General features: G+C 37.7%; 1 protein-coding gene across 12 annotated transcripts in view; it reads left to right on the top strand.

Annotated features, from left to right (window-relative positions):
- The window catches only part of SLC25A17 (solute carrier family 25 member 17), a 38,455-nt gene that overhangs the window by 17,797 nt on the left and 3,452 nt on the right, over nt 1–17,206 (top strand). For all 12 annotated transcript variants that reach the window (XM_008519779.2, XM_008519780.2, XM_008519782.2 and 9 more), the window contains 6 exons: nt 1,623–1,689; nt 3,085–3,236; nt 12,196–12,312; nt 13,267–13,412; nt 13,504–13,599; nt 15,251–15,333. In XM_008519779.2, the coding sequence (XP_008518001.1) occupies nt 1,623–1,689; nt 3,085–3,236; nt 12,196–12,312; nt 13,267–13,412; nt 13,504–13,599; nt 15,251–15,333 (661 nt within the window). The remainder of the gene's footprint in view (nt 1–1,622; nt 1,690–3,084; nt 3,237–12,195; nt 12,313–13,266; nt 13,413–13,503; nt 13,600–15,250; nt 15,334–17,206) is intronic.

The following is a 17,206-nucleotide window of genomic DNA, read 5'->3' as shown; positions in this document are numbered from 1 at the left end:
CCATAACCTGTTTACCCTTCCCTTATTGTAGATTCTTGAGTTGTTTCTTCTCTTTTGTAGAATAGACTTGTTCATATGCCACTTTGTTTCTGTAAGTTCTATGGGATAAATTCACAGACGTGGGGTTGCTGGATTAAAGGGTGAATGTATAATTTTGATAGTTATTGCCAGATTGTCCTCTATAGGAGTTTCCTAATTTGCCATCCTGTGAGTCATACAGGTACCAATTTTAATTCTTAGGGAATTGGTTTGTTTCCATGTTTTTATGTTTTCAAAATATTCTTCAAATGTGGGTAGGAAATTTGAAGTTAATTGAAGTAGGTTTTGTTTTCAGTGAAAATGCCAAGAAAAGCAGAGTTCTCATCCTTTTGAGACCTTTTATTTTTTAGATTAGGAAGGCTAAAACTTTGGAAATTCAGGTTTTAATCCTGGCTCTGCTGCTAGATGCATGTGTCCTTCACAGCTTTTGTGTCTATAGCCTCTTCTCTAAAAGGGTGATGGTAATTGATTTCAGCAATGACTTGAAACGACTTCTCATCAAAGTGAAAGAAGTGCCAAAGCAGGGCTGCATTTGAACATCAAGAAGACAAAAATCATGTCTACAGAAGAACTACACAACTTTTAACATAGATAGTGAAGACACTGATACAGTTAAAGATTTTGTTTGCCTTGGTTCCGTCATCAATTTAAATGGAGACTGCAGCCAAGAAATCAAGAGAAGACTGAGACTTAGAAAGGCAGCAATGAAAGAATTAGGAAAGATCATCAAGTGTAAGGAAGTGTCGTTAGATACTAAGGCCAAGATTATCTACACCCTTGTATTTCCAATTACAATGTACAGGTGTGAAAACTGGACAGTGAAGAAAGCTGATAGGAAAAAAATTGATTCATTTGAAATATGGTGTTGGAAGAGAGCTCCACGGCTATCCTGGACTCCCAGAAAGACAAACAAATGAGTCCTAGAACAAGTTAAGCCTGAACTGTCGCTGGAGGCAAAAATAAAACTGAGGCTGTCCTACTTTGGGCACATCTTGAGAAGGCAGGATTCTTGGGGAAGATAATAATGCTGGGGAAAGTACAACGCATCAAGAAAAGAGGAAGACCAAATATGAGATGGATTGACTCCATAAAGGAAGCCGTAGGCATAAGTCTGCAGAAGCTGAGTAGGACTGTTGAAGACAGGACGTTGTGGACATCACTCATTCAGAAGGTCTCCAGGAGTCGGAGCCGACTTGACAGCATGTATCAACAATTTATTTCCTCGCTACTTTATAAGATGTTAAGATAAAAATGAGAATATGGAACTTTGAAAATAAATGAGAGCCTTATGAAATATGAGAAATAAATTTCTCCTCTCACATCTTTTCCAGTGGAAATTAGGTATTGAATTAAAATGCTTTATGGTTCGTGAATAACAGATTAAAACCAAGGAATCTACAGTTGGGAATTTAGCACATGAGAACACAGGAGGATCATTGAGTTCTGAGGCAAACTAGGGAGCTAAAAGAATAGGGTGGGAGATTGCTCAGGTAAGGTGAATGGCATTTTAGTGAAACTTGATATTGTTGAAAATAATAATTCTCAAACGATTTGGTTTAAACATATGCTTTTTTGTCTTGTAGTTGATGAGAAAAGAAAGTCCAAAACTACACACATGGTGCTTCTGGAGATAATTAAAGAAGAAGGCCTGTGAGTATGACCTTGTTCATCTTTCTTAGACAAAGCCATTCATTAGGAGATTCATGGGCTTCCAACATACCTACTCTCACTTTCTCTACATTTTCATAGCCTCATAGTTTTGTGAATTTGTAATTGCCTGACTTGTAAGTACATAGTGGTTTCATTTCCTTAAAGTTGTGTGTTTGGCCATTTTGATCCTTGATCATAGTCTTCCATGAAACCAGTATTTTTTTTTAATGTACAGTAAACTGAAGAAGGTTGTAGTTGTTTATTAGCTCATTCCTATCAGATGCATTTGATCATGTACCTTTTTTTTAACTTTTCATTTGGAAATAATTTCAAATTTACAACAAGGTGCAAAACTAAAAATAGTACAGAGAATACCAGTATATGTTTTACCCAGATTCACCTATTGTTAACACTTTTTCCCATTTGTTTTACTATTTGTGCTCATTCTCTCTCCCTCCATCCCTCCCTCCCCCTTTCTGTCTACACACACCACACACAAATTTTTTCAGAATTATTTGAGAATAAGTTATCTACCATACATCAAAGCCCCTTACCCCTATAACATTGATATTTTTAAAGAATATATGCCCCCCCCTTTTTTAAATAAGATGTTTCTCATTTTAAGTTTGCCTCATGTTTCTTCATGATTAGATTGAGGCTAAGCATTCTTGGCCAGAGTAATGCATAGGTGATACTGTGTCCTTCTCAGGGTATCACCTCTGGAGTCACATATTATCTACCTGCCCTTCTTTGGTTAATTATGATTTCTTAGATTCCAGTTAGCCACTGAATAATTGTATTTTTCCTCTCTTGCAACTATGAGCAGTCTATGAGGAGATATTTTATTTAGTTTCAGTATAGACTTAGAAATTTCTGTTTTTTCAGTAGTTTACAATTGATTACTATACTTTATTATTTTGGTGCTCAAGTTGTCCCAGGTTTGGCCAACGGATACCCCTTCAGTCTGGTTCCTGTGCCCTTATAACTTTCCTGTGCCCCATCACTTTTTTTCTTTTGCGCTATTTTCTATATTTACTTCATTTTAAATATTTAAATGTTCCTGCCCTGTAATAAAATATGAATGATGCTATATTAATAGCCATGGGGGCATTGTCTCTAATTTTACATAATAATTTACTAATGGAAATCAAGGGGGAAAATCAGTAAATCAGTCATTGTATGTGTGTTGTTTCTTTGGTCTCATTAATTCTAGAAAAGATTTCTTGGTTTAGGCATCCTTCAGAATGTGAGATAAGTGTACAGTTTAGAGTACATTGTAGTGTAGGAATGAACTTTGAGAATATGTGAATGATGATCAGCCTTTCCTAGGACTTTGCCCATTTCTAGTGGCTTTTTTCCAGCATCTTTACTTTGCTTTTTGTGTTTTTCCCCTAGCCTGGCACCATATCGAGGGTGGTTTCCAGTTATCTCCAGCCTCTGCTGCTCCAATTTCGTCTATTTCTACACTTTTAATAGCCTCAAAGCAATCTGGGTCAAAGGTCAAAATTCTACTACTGGAAAAGATCTGGTAGTTGGATTTGTTGCAGGTAAGAAAGTTTTCTGAGTATAAAATCTTTTTATATTTTAATATTTATCTTGTGGTCCGTATGAAATAACCTCTAAAGTTATTTTTGCACAAAGTAGTGCTACAAAGAACATAATTAGTTTTCTGACTTGGCTGTGCGTGTGTACGTTAAAAACACATAACATGAAATTTATCATCTTAATTTTTAAGTGTACATTTTAGTAGTAAGTTTATTCACATTCTTCTGAAACTGATCTCCAGAACATTTTCATCTTACAAATGTGAAACTCTATATCCATAGAACATCTCCCCTTTCCCCACTTCCCCTAGGTCTTGGTAACCACCATTCTACTTTCTGTTTCTGTGAACTTGACTACTTTAGATGCCTCATATAAGTGGAATTTTGCAGTATTTGACTTTTTCTGACTGGCTTATTTCACTCAGCATAATGTCCTTAAGGTTCGTTCATGTTGTAGGATGTAACAGGATTCCCTTCCTTTTTAAGGCTGAATAATATTCCATTGTATGTATATACAGTATTTGTTTATGCATCATCTATTGACGGACATTTGGGTTGTTTCCACCTCTTGGCTACTATGAATAGTTGCTGCTATGAACCTGGCTGTACATCTCTTTGAGTCTCTACTTTCAATTCTTTTGGATATATAACAAGAAGTGAGATTGTTGGATCATATGGTAGTTCTTTTTGTAATTTTGTAAGGAAACTCCATACTGTTTTCCACAGCGGTTGTGCCATTTTATAATCCCACCAGCAGTGCACAGGTGTTCCACTTTCTCCACATCCTCACCAACACTTTATATTCTGGTTTTTTGATAGCCATCCTAATGAGTATGAGGTGATATTTCACTCTGGTTTTTTATTTGCATTTCTGTGATGATTAGTGTTATTGAATATCTTTTCATATACTTGTTGGCCATTTGTATATAATCTTTGGAAAAATGTCTATTCAAGTCCTTTGCCCATTTTTTTATTATTATTTTATTGAGGTCGTATTGGCTTATAACATTGTGTAAATTTCAGATGTACATTATTATAATTCAGTTTCTGTATAAACTGCATTGTGTTCATCACCATCCTTGCCCATTTTTTAATCCAGTTACTTAATTTTTTGTTGTTAAGCTGTAGATATTCTTTATATATTCTGGATATTAGCTCCTTATCAGATAATATGATTTGCATATATTTTCTCCCATTCTATAGCTTGCCTTTCACTCTGTTGATTATGTCCTTTGATGCTCAAAAGTATCCACCTTTGTGGAAGATCAGTTGACTGTATACACAAAGGTTTACTTCTGAGCTGACTTGACTTATTTTTATCTTTTTAATCCAGAGAGGAAGATCAGTTATCCCTGTTTAGCAGCCTGTACCCAGAATTTATGGAAGTTAAGGTCTCTTTTTTAAAAAATGAAGACTATAATGCCTTCCCTTCTTACTTTCCATGATTTTTTTTGACTGAGGTTCACATGAGGTGTTTAACATGAACAGGACTGGCTACATAATTTGCATAAATTCTAGTACAAAATGAAAATGCAGGACTCCTTGTTCATGATTCATTAAGCATTTCAAGATAGTTGACACCAAAGCATTAAACCAAGCACAGGACAGGTCACACACCTGTGAAGCGCACCCTGAGTATGAAAGCATTTAGTCAGAGGCGAGAAAGATGTTTTAGTGCACAGACCAGTATAGGTAGTATCACAATAGTTTTAATGCTTTAGGGTTTCATAGGAAGAAGAGAGGTCACTTTTGGCTGGGAAGTATCTGCTTATAGAAAGTGGTGGCTCTTGAACTGAGCCTTAGCAGGATTAGTAATATTTGTAGACAAGTGGTGATAGTTTCCCAGTGGAGGGAATAGCAGGGAGTTGAAAAGATGCAGGATCATGTTTAGAAGTTAGTTTAATTTACTTAGTGAGTGAAGTGACTATATAAGAACATAAGCAATAAGGTTAGAGAGGTGAGTAGGAGGCAGATTTTAGAAGGCTTTGGATCCTTGTCATCTGAGACTTAAGAAGCACTAGGGAGCCGTTAACCTGATACTGTGAATATTTAGTTTCTGTCTGTCTCTACTTAGTGAATGTAAGTTCCGTAAGAGTAGGTATCATTCATATACATATATATATATATATGTTCATATATATCATTCATATCAATATATATTGTATATAAAATCTTAAATATATTATAATTATATATAAGATATGTATACTTTATATATGGTTGTTAAGACATCTGCTCTGCATTTTCTATATCTTGAAATATTTTCCTTTTTATTGTCCAAAGCTGTTTATTTGCTGTATCTGACATCTCATTATCCACCAGGTACACACACCCCTTGTTAATCTCTCTCACTGTGCTCTCTGGTCATTTTCTTTCTAACTTACACAATTTATCATTATAGTAGATTCTCCCATACCTAACACAGCTAGACTGGTATAGTAGGCCAGTTAGTTTTAAAAAGTCAGTTGACACAGAGAATATCATAAATAGCCTACTTACCTTAAGTATTTTAACGTAAGATGTATGAATATATACTTCAACTTTTTGATGTTTGGCCAAGGCATATCGGTTTACTGATGAGGGTTTTGTGCTTTTTTTCTTGCATAACTGATACCTATAATGCTTTCCTACTGTAATTGATACAACTGAAATAAGTAGGTTTGAGAAAAGACACAATATGCTCTTGTGGGATGGAAGTAGACAAGCATGGGCATGTCGGAGAGTAGCCTGCTAGCCACAGGGTATTCAGTGTGCTGTGGGCATCTGTCAGTATGTCTTAGAAAGGGAAAGAGGAACACAGGTGTATCTAATGACCCCATTATTTGGAGATGGTTAAAAGAAATCTCACTGTAATAATATCATTCTAATTCACTTACGTTTTGAAATGTTTTCTTAAATGTGTGAGAAAGGGTGGAATTCCAGTTGACATACTGGGGGAGCAGATGGGTCTATGTCAGTTGTGAGCATCATCTGTTACATGTCTTGTCAGAGATGGTTGAGAACTGCTGTTCTGAAACCCAAATCTAATTATGTTATCCCCAGCTTCAAAACCTTCAATGGCTACCACTTCCATATAGGATAAAGTCATGGTGCCTCAGCATACAAGGCCCCCACTCCACACAGGATAAGAGCCTCACGTACAAGATCTGCCTTGATACTCCTTACCTCTCTAGCTTGATCTTTACTGTTCCCATCCTCTTATGCCAGACTGATTCCTTGAATATACCAAGCCATTTAGTAACTCCATCCCTCTACAGCTACTGTTGTCTGTCTGAAACATTCTTACTGCATATTTCATTGCCTGTCTGAAACAGTCTTACTGCTTTTTTTCATCTTATTAACTCCCGTTCGTCCTTTTGTTCTCAGTTCAAGCTACCTCCTCTTCAGGAAGCCTTCCCTGTTTCCCATACCCACCACCTCCAGGTTTCATTCTGGGTTAGGTGCCCATCCTCTGTGCTCCAACATAGTGTATACGTCTGTCTCAGTGCTTACTTTCCTCTATAGTAATAGTCTGCATATTTCTTTTTCTTCTACCGGACAGTGAATTCCTTAAAGGCAAAGATTACATTTTTGTTATCTCTGCATCCTCAGTATTTTAATACAGTGCCTGGTACATAGAAAGTGCTGATTAAATATTGAACAAATGAATTAAATTTAAAGGACTGCTCCTCCTGTAATCTCCATTTTACTAAGTGGCAGCTCTAGTCTTCTAGTTGCCCAACCAAAAATCCTGAATTAATCCTCTCTCCCTGACCGCACCTCCAATCTATGAACAAATCCTTTTGCCTCTTTCTTCATATGGTATCCAGAATTCAACCACTTGTCTCCACTACCACCCAAGTCCAAACCACCATCAAATCTTGCCTGGATTATCTTCCGAGCCTCCTAACTGATGTCCTGCTTCCTCCTTTCTCCCCTTCAATCTATATTCATGTTAAAACATAAGTGAGATCATATTATTTCTCTGTTCACAGCCTTCCAGTTGCTTCCCATCTCATTCAGAGTAAAAGCCAAAGTCCTTACCTTGTCCTACAAAGCCCTATAATGATCTGGCCCCTGTTCTTCTCTTCATTTATACCACTGCCATCACACTGGCCCCTTCTCGCTGAACACGCCCGGCGTACTTCTGCCTCAGGGCGTGTACCTGCTGTTTCCTCTGCCTGGTGACTGTGTGGTTCACTCCCTCACCTCCTTTAAGGTCTTTCCCTAAATGTCCACAATATCTGAAATAGTAGCCACTTCTACTCCCAGTACTCTGTCTTCTCTGCTTAAATTTTCTCCTTAACTCTTATTCTCTAACGTATGACATATTTTACTTTCTTGTCTTGTCTTATACCATCAGAATGTAAGCTTCATGAGGGCAGGGATTTTCATTTTTATTTATTGCTGTATCATCAGCACCTGGAACATGGCTTATCACATACCAGACACACAATATATGTTTGATGAGCAGACCATGGACAGATGACTTGTGGAGGAGGGACTGGACTTGTTCTATTTTACCTAAAGGAACTGGGCCAGGATTGCAATACATTTACTTATCCTAAAATACACACAAAGTCATTTCAGAATTGCTAATGCAGACCTCAGGTGAAAAACATCTACTAGCTAATTTCATGTATGTTTCCAATTGATTTAAGAAGGTAGATTTAATATGAGTAAAAATGAAATTTCTAACAGCTCTTGGAAAAAATAGGCCATTGGAGTGAGGGTAAATTTCTGTCTTTGAGATTTTCAAAAATAAAGTGAATAATCACTTGGTGATTGGATTAGATCAGTGGTTCTCAACTGAGGCTGATTTTGACCCACAGGGAACATATGGCAATGTCCGGAGACAGTTTTGGTTGTCACAGCTAGGAGGTGCTACTGGCATCCAGTGAGTAGAGACCAGGGATACTGCTAAACACCCTACGCAATAGCACACCCTCCCACTCCACCCTAAACAGAGTTATCCAGCCCCAAATGTCAGTAGTGTCACAGTTGAGAGACCCTTGGTCAGATGAATTTTACAGTCCTTCATAGTTCTGAGATTCTCTGATTATAGCTCCTCTCTTTTCTGAAGGTAGGGAATCCTTGGAAATTACTTTTGTGAATTTTAAACTTCTGCTCATAACGTATTTTCATATCTTAATATCTATGCATTCTTAGGATAATTAGCTTTTATAATAATTAGCTTTTTCTCTTCCTGCTGTCAGCTCTGTCATTGTATTATCTCTGTAGAAATGTTTTCTCTCCAAGGATAACTAGGAACAGTATTATTGTTACTCAAATTCTGCTTGAAACTTAGAAATTTATTATTATTTATTGTATTTTCACAGACAAAAGTGCATATAGCTTAATAACTTGTGGAAGAATTTAGAAATAGATGGCTTAAATAAAGAAGGTACTTGCTGTTTTTATGAAATTGGGATTTTTACCAGTAATTCTTTTTGAATGCCAATGGTGTTACTGTTGTGACAGTTCAAATTAATTTCCTGTCCTCGGGCCTTAAATCTGGTAAGGCAGGTTTGTTCCTGTTATGTATCAAGTTGCATTCTTTCATAGGAGCCAAATGGTTAGCTTTGTGGCCTTGATCTTCCATTTTCCTTTTTTTTTTTAATGTTCGCTTAAGCTCACTTTAATTTTGCTCAAGTAACCTATTAGACATATCTTTTTTTTTTAAAGTGTGCTTCTTGGTGAGGAAGATTGGCCCTGAGCTAACATCTGTTACCAATCTTCCTCTTTTTTTTCTTCCCCAAAGCTCCAGTACATAGTTGTATATCCTAGTTGTAAGTCCTTCTAGTTCTTCTATGTGGGACCGCTGCCACAGCATGGCTTGATGAGCGATGTGTAGGTCTGCAGCCAGGATCCATCCAGCAAACCCTGGGCCACCGAAGCAGAGTGTGCAAACTTAACTGCTGTGCCACTGGGCCAGCTCTGATCTGCCATTTTCTCGTATCAATGATCACTGCACATATTTCCTAGAAGTGCATACCCAGTTAGCATACTGCTTCTTTTTTGTGTGTGAGGAAGATTGGCCCTGAGCTAACATCTGTGCCAATCTTCCTCTATTCCATATGTGGGACACCACCACAGCATGGCTTGATGAGCAGTGTGTAGGTCCACACGTGGGATCCGAACCCACGAACCCTGGGCTGCCAAAGCCGAGTCCGCAAATTTAACCATTATACTACCAGGGATGGCACCCAACATATTACTTCATTCTTGTTGTCTCTCCTTAACAAAGGAAACTCACTACTGATTTAAAACTATTTGTTTTCCAGATTTCAAAAGTAAATAGCTATGTTCCAATTATTTCTTGTATCAGTGAATAATTTTAGTGAGTGTGTCAGTAACTGCTCTTCATCTCTTAATTTTGGTTCTGTTTCCTTGTAAGTGATTTTTCACAAAAGAAGGAAAGGGAAAGAAAAGAGATTCATTCAAATTAGAAGAAAAACAATCTCCTGTCCTTAAGTAGGTAAAGTATGAGTATTCCCATCTTAGAGCCAAAGTAACAGCCACAGCTTGGAACTGGCAGAAGAATTTTCTACACAGGGTCATAAATAAGCAGACAGCTTTCTTTGTCCTTCAGCCATATCCATCGTGCGTTAGTAAGATTCAGAAATCACTCATCGTAACCGTTTATAGCTTGTTTTTCCTCTGTGGAATGTTGTCCTTTGTTTGCTTATATAGGTTGCAAGTTTTTACTAAAGTTTTGGATCCTCAAGTATTTTGAGTATCTTTGCCCAGAAGTCATAAAATTGTAGCGGTTAAAAAATACCTCTCTATCTATTTTGGCTTAGAGGATGAACAAAGTACTTGAACTTCTCAAATAAAAAGCTTTGAAATACAAAATGTTTTTACAAGGACTTTATATTCTCTTCTTTAAATGATGTAGTACATTTTTGTACTTGAGCTTGTCCTTAGAATCCTCTCAGTCTTTCAGCTCGTGTTATTGATGGGGATTATGAAAACAGAATTTTAAATAATGGTTAAATCTTAGTCTTGGCTTCATTGCCTCTGAAGTGTCTTGTGTGTGCCTGTCTCTTAGAGCATGAAGGGAATTTTGATTTCTAAAGAATTTATTTAATGGTCAGTCTATTTCATTTGTTTAGAAAGGTATATACATGGTGCCTGTCTACAGTATCCATGGAAGCTTGTGATCTCTGGTTCTAAGCTCACTTCTCTTCCTCTTCTTCTTCTTCTTCTTCTTTTTTTTTTTGGTGAGGAAGAGTGGCCCTGAGCTAACATCAGTTTCCAATCTTCCTCTTTTTGCTTGAGGAAGATTGTCGCTGGGCTAACATGTGTGCCAATCTTCCTCTATTTTGTATGTGGGATGCCACCATAGCATGGCTTGATGAGCATTGTGTAGGTCCACACCCAGGATCTGAACCCGCAAACCTGGGCTGCCAAAGTGGAGCACACAAACTTAACCACTACGCTGCTGGGCCAGCGCCTCTTCTTCATCTTAAAAAAAATGCAGTCGACTGCTCAGTAGCACTTTCTAGTCTGATTTTTCTGGCTATTGATTTTTCTGTTAAGTCTTGTATACCTTGCGTTAAAATGGGTATGACGTTTAGGCAAATGGGCATGTATTGATATTCTTCTGTCTTGGCCTCTTGGGCACTGGCACTTTTTAAAAATGAGACTAGCAAGAGTCTAGGTAGGACTTTTTCAGATTATGATCGATGCCTCAAGTGACATTGTATGAATATAATCAGTCATAACTAAAGATAACTCCTTGGTGTTATAACAAATACAGCTCGTAAAATTATTTGATAATGTATTTTATTTTGAGAAATGTGTTGTCATAATGTTCCTAAGAGTACATAGCAAAGTATCTTACTTTTGCAACTGTATGCAACAAATAAAGAAATAGAATTTTAATCTCTTGGCTATTTTACCACATTTATCCTTCATCATACTGTGTTTTCTGTATAGTATATTTTGAGATTCCTTAAATCAAGACTTTCTTTCTCCTATTGTGTTTAAATGACTTTTAGTAAAAGATTTCTCTTCCTTAGGATTGTGTGTCTTGGTTCTTCAGAGCATGGCTAGAGCCAGATACCTCGATGTATGGTGATTTGCTGAGTTTGTTCATTGATTCATTTGTTCAATATTTATTTAACAAATATTTATAAAGTATATACTGTGTGTCAGGCACTTTGTTACAACTCTGTCTGGTTTTCTGTTTTTTTTTTTTAACCATTTCAGGACTGATGAGGAATATTTTAATATCTCAAGATGGTGTTAAATTGTGATCATGTGTTTTCAAAAAAGAAGCACCTGGCTTTAATTGTTCCACTCTAAGGCAACCTTGGGGGACCAAGATCCCCATCCTTAAGCTTGTAAGGATCATGATGCTTGTGAAGCTGTTTCAGGTGTTTTGTGACAGTTCATAACTACTGCTTGCTGCCTGCCTATCCTAATTCCCTAAATGATGAGGATCTCTTCTATGAGCCTCTAGTCTCTGTTGAAGCACTTTCCAATATCACTACTTTGTCCCACCTGTCACCCGTTGTACCAGATCTATACTCACCAAAACCTTGTGAACTACTTATATGAGAGTTGTAAAATGTGTATTTTATCTGATATTGTCATGGACTTAGCATGTAATCAGTAAGCCACTTCCCCTCTCTTAAAGCTGTTATTTAAAACTATATCAAATTGCTACCTTGGATGCTGTATAAATTGACAAATAGATTGCCTCCTGTTATACAAATGAGGAAACTCATTACTCTTCTCACATGGAGAGAGACTGTGCCATCCATTTTGCTATCAGCAAGGCTTCTGAATTGCTTCTAACAGTAGTGGCTTGTGTTGTACCCTGTCACAGATAGACACTTTTCCTTAGGTCTCTAAGTAGGTCAGTGGGGAGAGGTATAAATGGAGCAGTGATGTGTAGCTTTAACAACGTAGCAAAGCTTAAAACGTTATATTTTGCTTTCCCTTTGTCTCTCACTCTTTTTTTTTTTTTTTAAAGGAGTGGTGAATGTGTTGCTAACAACTCCACTCTGGGTCGTAAACACCAGACTAAAGCTGCAAGGGGCAAAATTTAGGAATGAAGACATTGTACCAACCAACTACAAAGGTATTATTGGTAAGTGTCTCTTGGGTGAGTTCTTGTTTAAGGGTTTTCTCTTCTCTTTGTATCTGGAATTTATTGTCACAATAATGCTACATAAAAGACAACCTCATATCTCAGCATCCAACAGTAAGCATTAGTTTTGCCCATGTGTCTGTAGAATGACAGAGATTTGACTCTTCTAGGCTGACCCCAGGCTGGGAGTCTCAGCTCCACGGTCTCTCGTCCTCTTCTGGGGACCAGCCTGAGCATATTCTTCTCTTGGTGATGGCAAAAGTACAAGAGGACAGGCCCAGTCATACGAGCATATTTCAAGCCCCTGTTTGCATCTTGTCTGCCAACTTCCTCTTGGCCGAAGCACATCATGAGGCCAAGGTCAAAGACAAGGGGTAGAGAAGTAAACTGCTCCCACAGAGTATAGGTGGGAGGGGAGTGAATACACTTTTTTTTCCTAGTGTTGTCTTTGGATAAAGATACCAGATTAGGGTGTGATATCTTTGAGTTTAATAGTACCACATTGCCAGGTTCTCCTTTCCCATGTTTTCGTCTCAGGAATGAGAACATTGGTTTTCTTTTAAGTTGAATCCTATATAATGGACTCCAGGGAACTCTCTTATCTTTTGTTGTACTGTACTTTGTTATGAAATACATGTGCTATCAAGTCACAATTCTTTGTAATATAGAGTTCCCAGTGGTGGTGACAATTAGGAAAACTTGACATTCTAACCTCAGATTAGCAGGAAGAATTGCCTGTAACTGAAGTTGGTCACTCAATAACTTGATGACTGTCAGTGTCTGATGATTATCGAAAAGTGGTTACTGATGAACTTGCCCCTAAAATATCATTGCAAGAAGGAAATCTTAATAGAACCAGTATGGTTTGTGCTCCAGGTCCATTTGAACATAATTCACATTGTCTTCTTTAGTTAGGAGATTGTCATCAAAAGTCCTTGATTTCTTCTTGCTCAGATGCTTTCCACCAGATCATTCGAGATGAAGGAATCTTGGCTTTATGGAATGGCACATTTCCCTCCTTGCTGTTGGTCTTCAATCCTGCCATCCAATTCATGTTCTATGAAGGTTTAAAGCGGCAGCTTTTAAAGAAACGAATGAAGGTAATCCCTGATTTTGAAAGTAGCAAGTAATAATCTCTGACGCTTTCTTGTTGTTTGGATTGATATGGTTCATTCTTTCTTTGCTTTCCAGCTTTCTTCTGTGGATGTGTTCATCATTGGTGCAGTAGCCAAAGCGATTGCCACTACAGTCACCTATCCCATGCAGACGGTACAGTCAATTCTGAGGGTGAGTGCTGGGGTTCTTCCTGCACTTAGTCAAACAACATTCTAAAATGCATGGTTTCTCTGTTTAAGGCAAAGTTAATAAAGCAATAAAGCAGTCAGTTGGTAGGCCAGAGCATTCCTCATCCATTTTTCCATTTCTTTGATATTCTGGTGACCAAGCTGGCTCTCTGTTGGTTTCCTATTTGGTTTGGAACAAAGTTTCATTTGCAATATCTTAGGTAACACAGTATGCCAGAAAACCCAAATGTGGAGGAAGGTTCTTTAAGGAATTCAGGGAAAGTATAAGTTTACTTTCTTCTCCTTCAAGTTGATTTACTTAGATTATCCTGTACAAATCAGAGATTGATTCCTTTAGTTCATCAGGAGGAATTAATGATGTTTCTGAGCACTTTCAAATTTCTGGTTTTTCATTTATTCAGTTATTTATTCACTGAGATATTATTAAGCACCCCCTCTATGTGAGGAGCTGGGTACATGGTAAATAAAACAGTCCTAATTCCTGCCCTCATGGAAGTGACAGATGAGAGAGTGAACAGGTAAATAACCAAAATACATAGGTAATTACAAATTGAGAAACCATAAAGGAAGTGAACAACATTCCGTGATTTAGTTGAGAGGGGCATGATGGGGATCTTCTTAGACAGGATGATGAGGGATAGTCTCCTCTGAGGAGGCATATGTAAAAGCCTTAAAGGAAGTAAGGACCCAGCCATGCAAAGAGCATTCTAGCTAGAGGAAACATGATGTGCTGAGAGTTTGGCAAATCCGGGGAACAGAAAGGAGGCTGCTGCAGCTGGAGAGTGGCTCAGGATGAGATTGGAAAAGTAACAGGGAGGCTGTAAGTGAGGACTGGATTTTATTCTCACCGTAGTGGGAAGCCTTTGAAGGGCTTTAAACTAGGGAGTGATGTGATGTGATTTAAATTTCAAGAAGATTACTGGGGCTGTTGTGTGATGAATCGGTCAGTAAGCTGAGAGAAAAGGGGGGCGATCAGGTAGGCGGCCATTTCAGTAATACAAGTGAGAGGTGATGCTGGCCTAGACTTAGGTAGTAGCAGTGGAGAGGAGAGGTAAGATGTGGACAGATTCTTGATGAAAAAATTCAAAGGACTTATTGATAGATAAATGGAGGTGACAGTGAAAGGAGTATTTCAGTTCAAAAAAATTATTACCTTCTGTTAAAAGTATTTTTACCAATTTACTATTTTAAAATTGGTACATAATATAAAGGAATTCAGTAGCATCAAATAAATGTATTTTGACGCTTTTGTAATGTGAAGAGCTTAAACTGTAGTGGTTCTAATTGATTAGCGTTTGTCAGAACTTCTTAATGGACTGGAAGTTAAGCCATACCACCAATATTTAAATCTTCATCTTGGGCATGTTTTTTTTCTTTTGAGGTAGAATTTTCCCCATAATTCTCTGTGAGCTGAAAATTCTCGTGCTTGCTTCGTTGAAATTTCTTATTTTCACTTATCTCATTGAGATATTTCATTGAAAAATAGAGGATTAATGAAATCTGCATACTAATTGGATATTTTTATTACCATATGCTGTAAGATATTACTCCAACATAATTTTCTCTACAGGTAGAAATTAAGATAAAAATGCAGTATAATAAACTAATTATTTATCTTTCTTCTTCTTCCCTAGTTCGGACGTCACAGACTAAACCCAGAAAACAGAACATTGGGGAGTCTTCGTAATGTTCTCTATCTTCTTCACCAACGAGTAAGGTGAGCTTTGTAGATGCTTCACATTCTCTCCTCTCTTTCAACAGCCTTCTCTGCCAGGAAGTGGTTTGATTTGCTTATCTTGTACTACTGCCTTGGCAGTGGCCACCTAGAAACCTCTCCCTTGTGTGTCGTGCTCAGACATTTCTCATTTTAGGGGCTTAGTGCAATATGACAGCATTTGGGGAAATTATGGAAAATTCAGGTCCTTATTCTTTGTTAGTTGAATACGCAGAACTCCTTTAAAAAGGGAACCCTTATATAGTCTAATATAAAGACCATCTGCCTGAGTGGTGCTTCCATCACTGTGACCTCTTTTGTAGATAGAAATAGACACACATTACAGAGCAGTAGTTATAGAGGGAAAGGGAGCGGGGAATGGGAAGAATAATACAGTTATCACCATAATGATGACAGTGACAACAATGGTAAGAGTAGCTAACATTTTTTAATGTTTGTTTTGTGGCAGACAATGAGCTCAATGCTTTACCTGGGTAATCTCACTTAATCCTGACAGTAGCCCCATGAGGCAGGTATTATCATCATTTCCCTGGTTCGCTTAAAGAAACTGACCCTTAGGGATGTCGAGTAAGTCAGGGGCTTCCTTTGAAGCAAAAGCTGCTGTAACTTTGTTACTGTTCCTGGATGTAAGATGCTCTGGAGATAAATAAGTTCATTATAAAAATAGAATATACTTGGAATAAAAAATAAAATCAAAGATAAAAAATTGATATAAAGTAAAAAATAAATGCTCACCATACCAAGTGTTGGCAAGAATGTGGAGCAACTAGAACTTTCCTTTACTATTGATGGGAATATAGAATGGTACATCCACTTTGGAAAGCAGTTTGGCATTTTCTTAAAAAGTTATACATAATCCTACCATAGAACCCAGCCATTCCACTTCAAGGTATTTACCCGAAAGAAATGAAATACACAAAGACTTGTACACAAATGTTAATAATAGCTTTATTTGTAAGAGTCAAAAATGGGGAACAACCCAAATGTCCATCTTCTGGTGAATAGGTACACAAGTTGTGATTTCTACTCAGAAATAAAAAAGAAAGAATTATTGATACATACAGCAACTTGGATGAATCTCAAAATAATTATGCTGAGTGAAAGAAGTCAGACAAAAAAGAATTCATACTGTATGACTTCACTTGTATAAAACTTAAAAAATGCAGATAATCTGTAGTGACAGAAAGCAGATCAGTGGTTACCTGGGGCCACGGTAGGTCAAGGTAGGGAATAATTACAAAGAGACATGAGGATACTTTTGGGGGTGATGGATGTCTTCACCATCTTGAATGTGGTCTGGGGCCGGCCCCGTGGCCGAGTGGTTAAGTTCTCGTGCTCTGCTGCGGCACCCCAGGGGTTCACTGGTTCAGATCCTGGGCGTGGACATGGCATCACTCATCAGGCCACGCTGAGGCAGCGTCCCATGTGCCACGATTGGAAGGACCCACAACTAAAATATACAACTATGTACTAGGGGGATTTGGGGAGAAAAAGCAGAAAAAAAAAAAAAAGATTGGCAACCATTGTTAGCTCAGGTGCCAATCTTTCAAAAAAAAAACAAAAGAAAAGAAATATCTGCACTGTCCAGTACAGTTGCCACTAACCAGATGTGGCTGTTAAGCACTTGAAATGTGGCCAGTGCAACTGAGAAACTGAAGTTTGTAGTTTTATTTTAATTGCTACATACATAGCTGCCATATTGGACAGTGCAGTATACCATGCCAGGCCTCTCCTAACTTCTGAACAATTAATAATCACCTAAGAGCTTCTTGAAATACAGGTTCATGCCTCCCCTCTGGAGTGGGGCCTGGTAATCTTTATTTCTAAATAGACCCTGGTGATTCTGATGTAAGTG

This window comes from Equus przewalskii, chromosome 29 (assembly GCF_037783145.1).
Source record: "Equus przewalskii isolate Varuska chromosome 29, EquPr2, whole genome shotgun sequence".
Classification (NCBI taxonomy): Eukaryota; Metazoa; Chordata; class Mammalia; order Perissodactyla; family Equidae; genus Equus; species Equus przewalskii.
The sequence above is the reverse complement of the archived record's forward strand: the minus strand, read 5'-3'. Positions and strand labels throughout refer to the sequence as shown.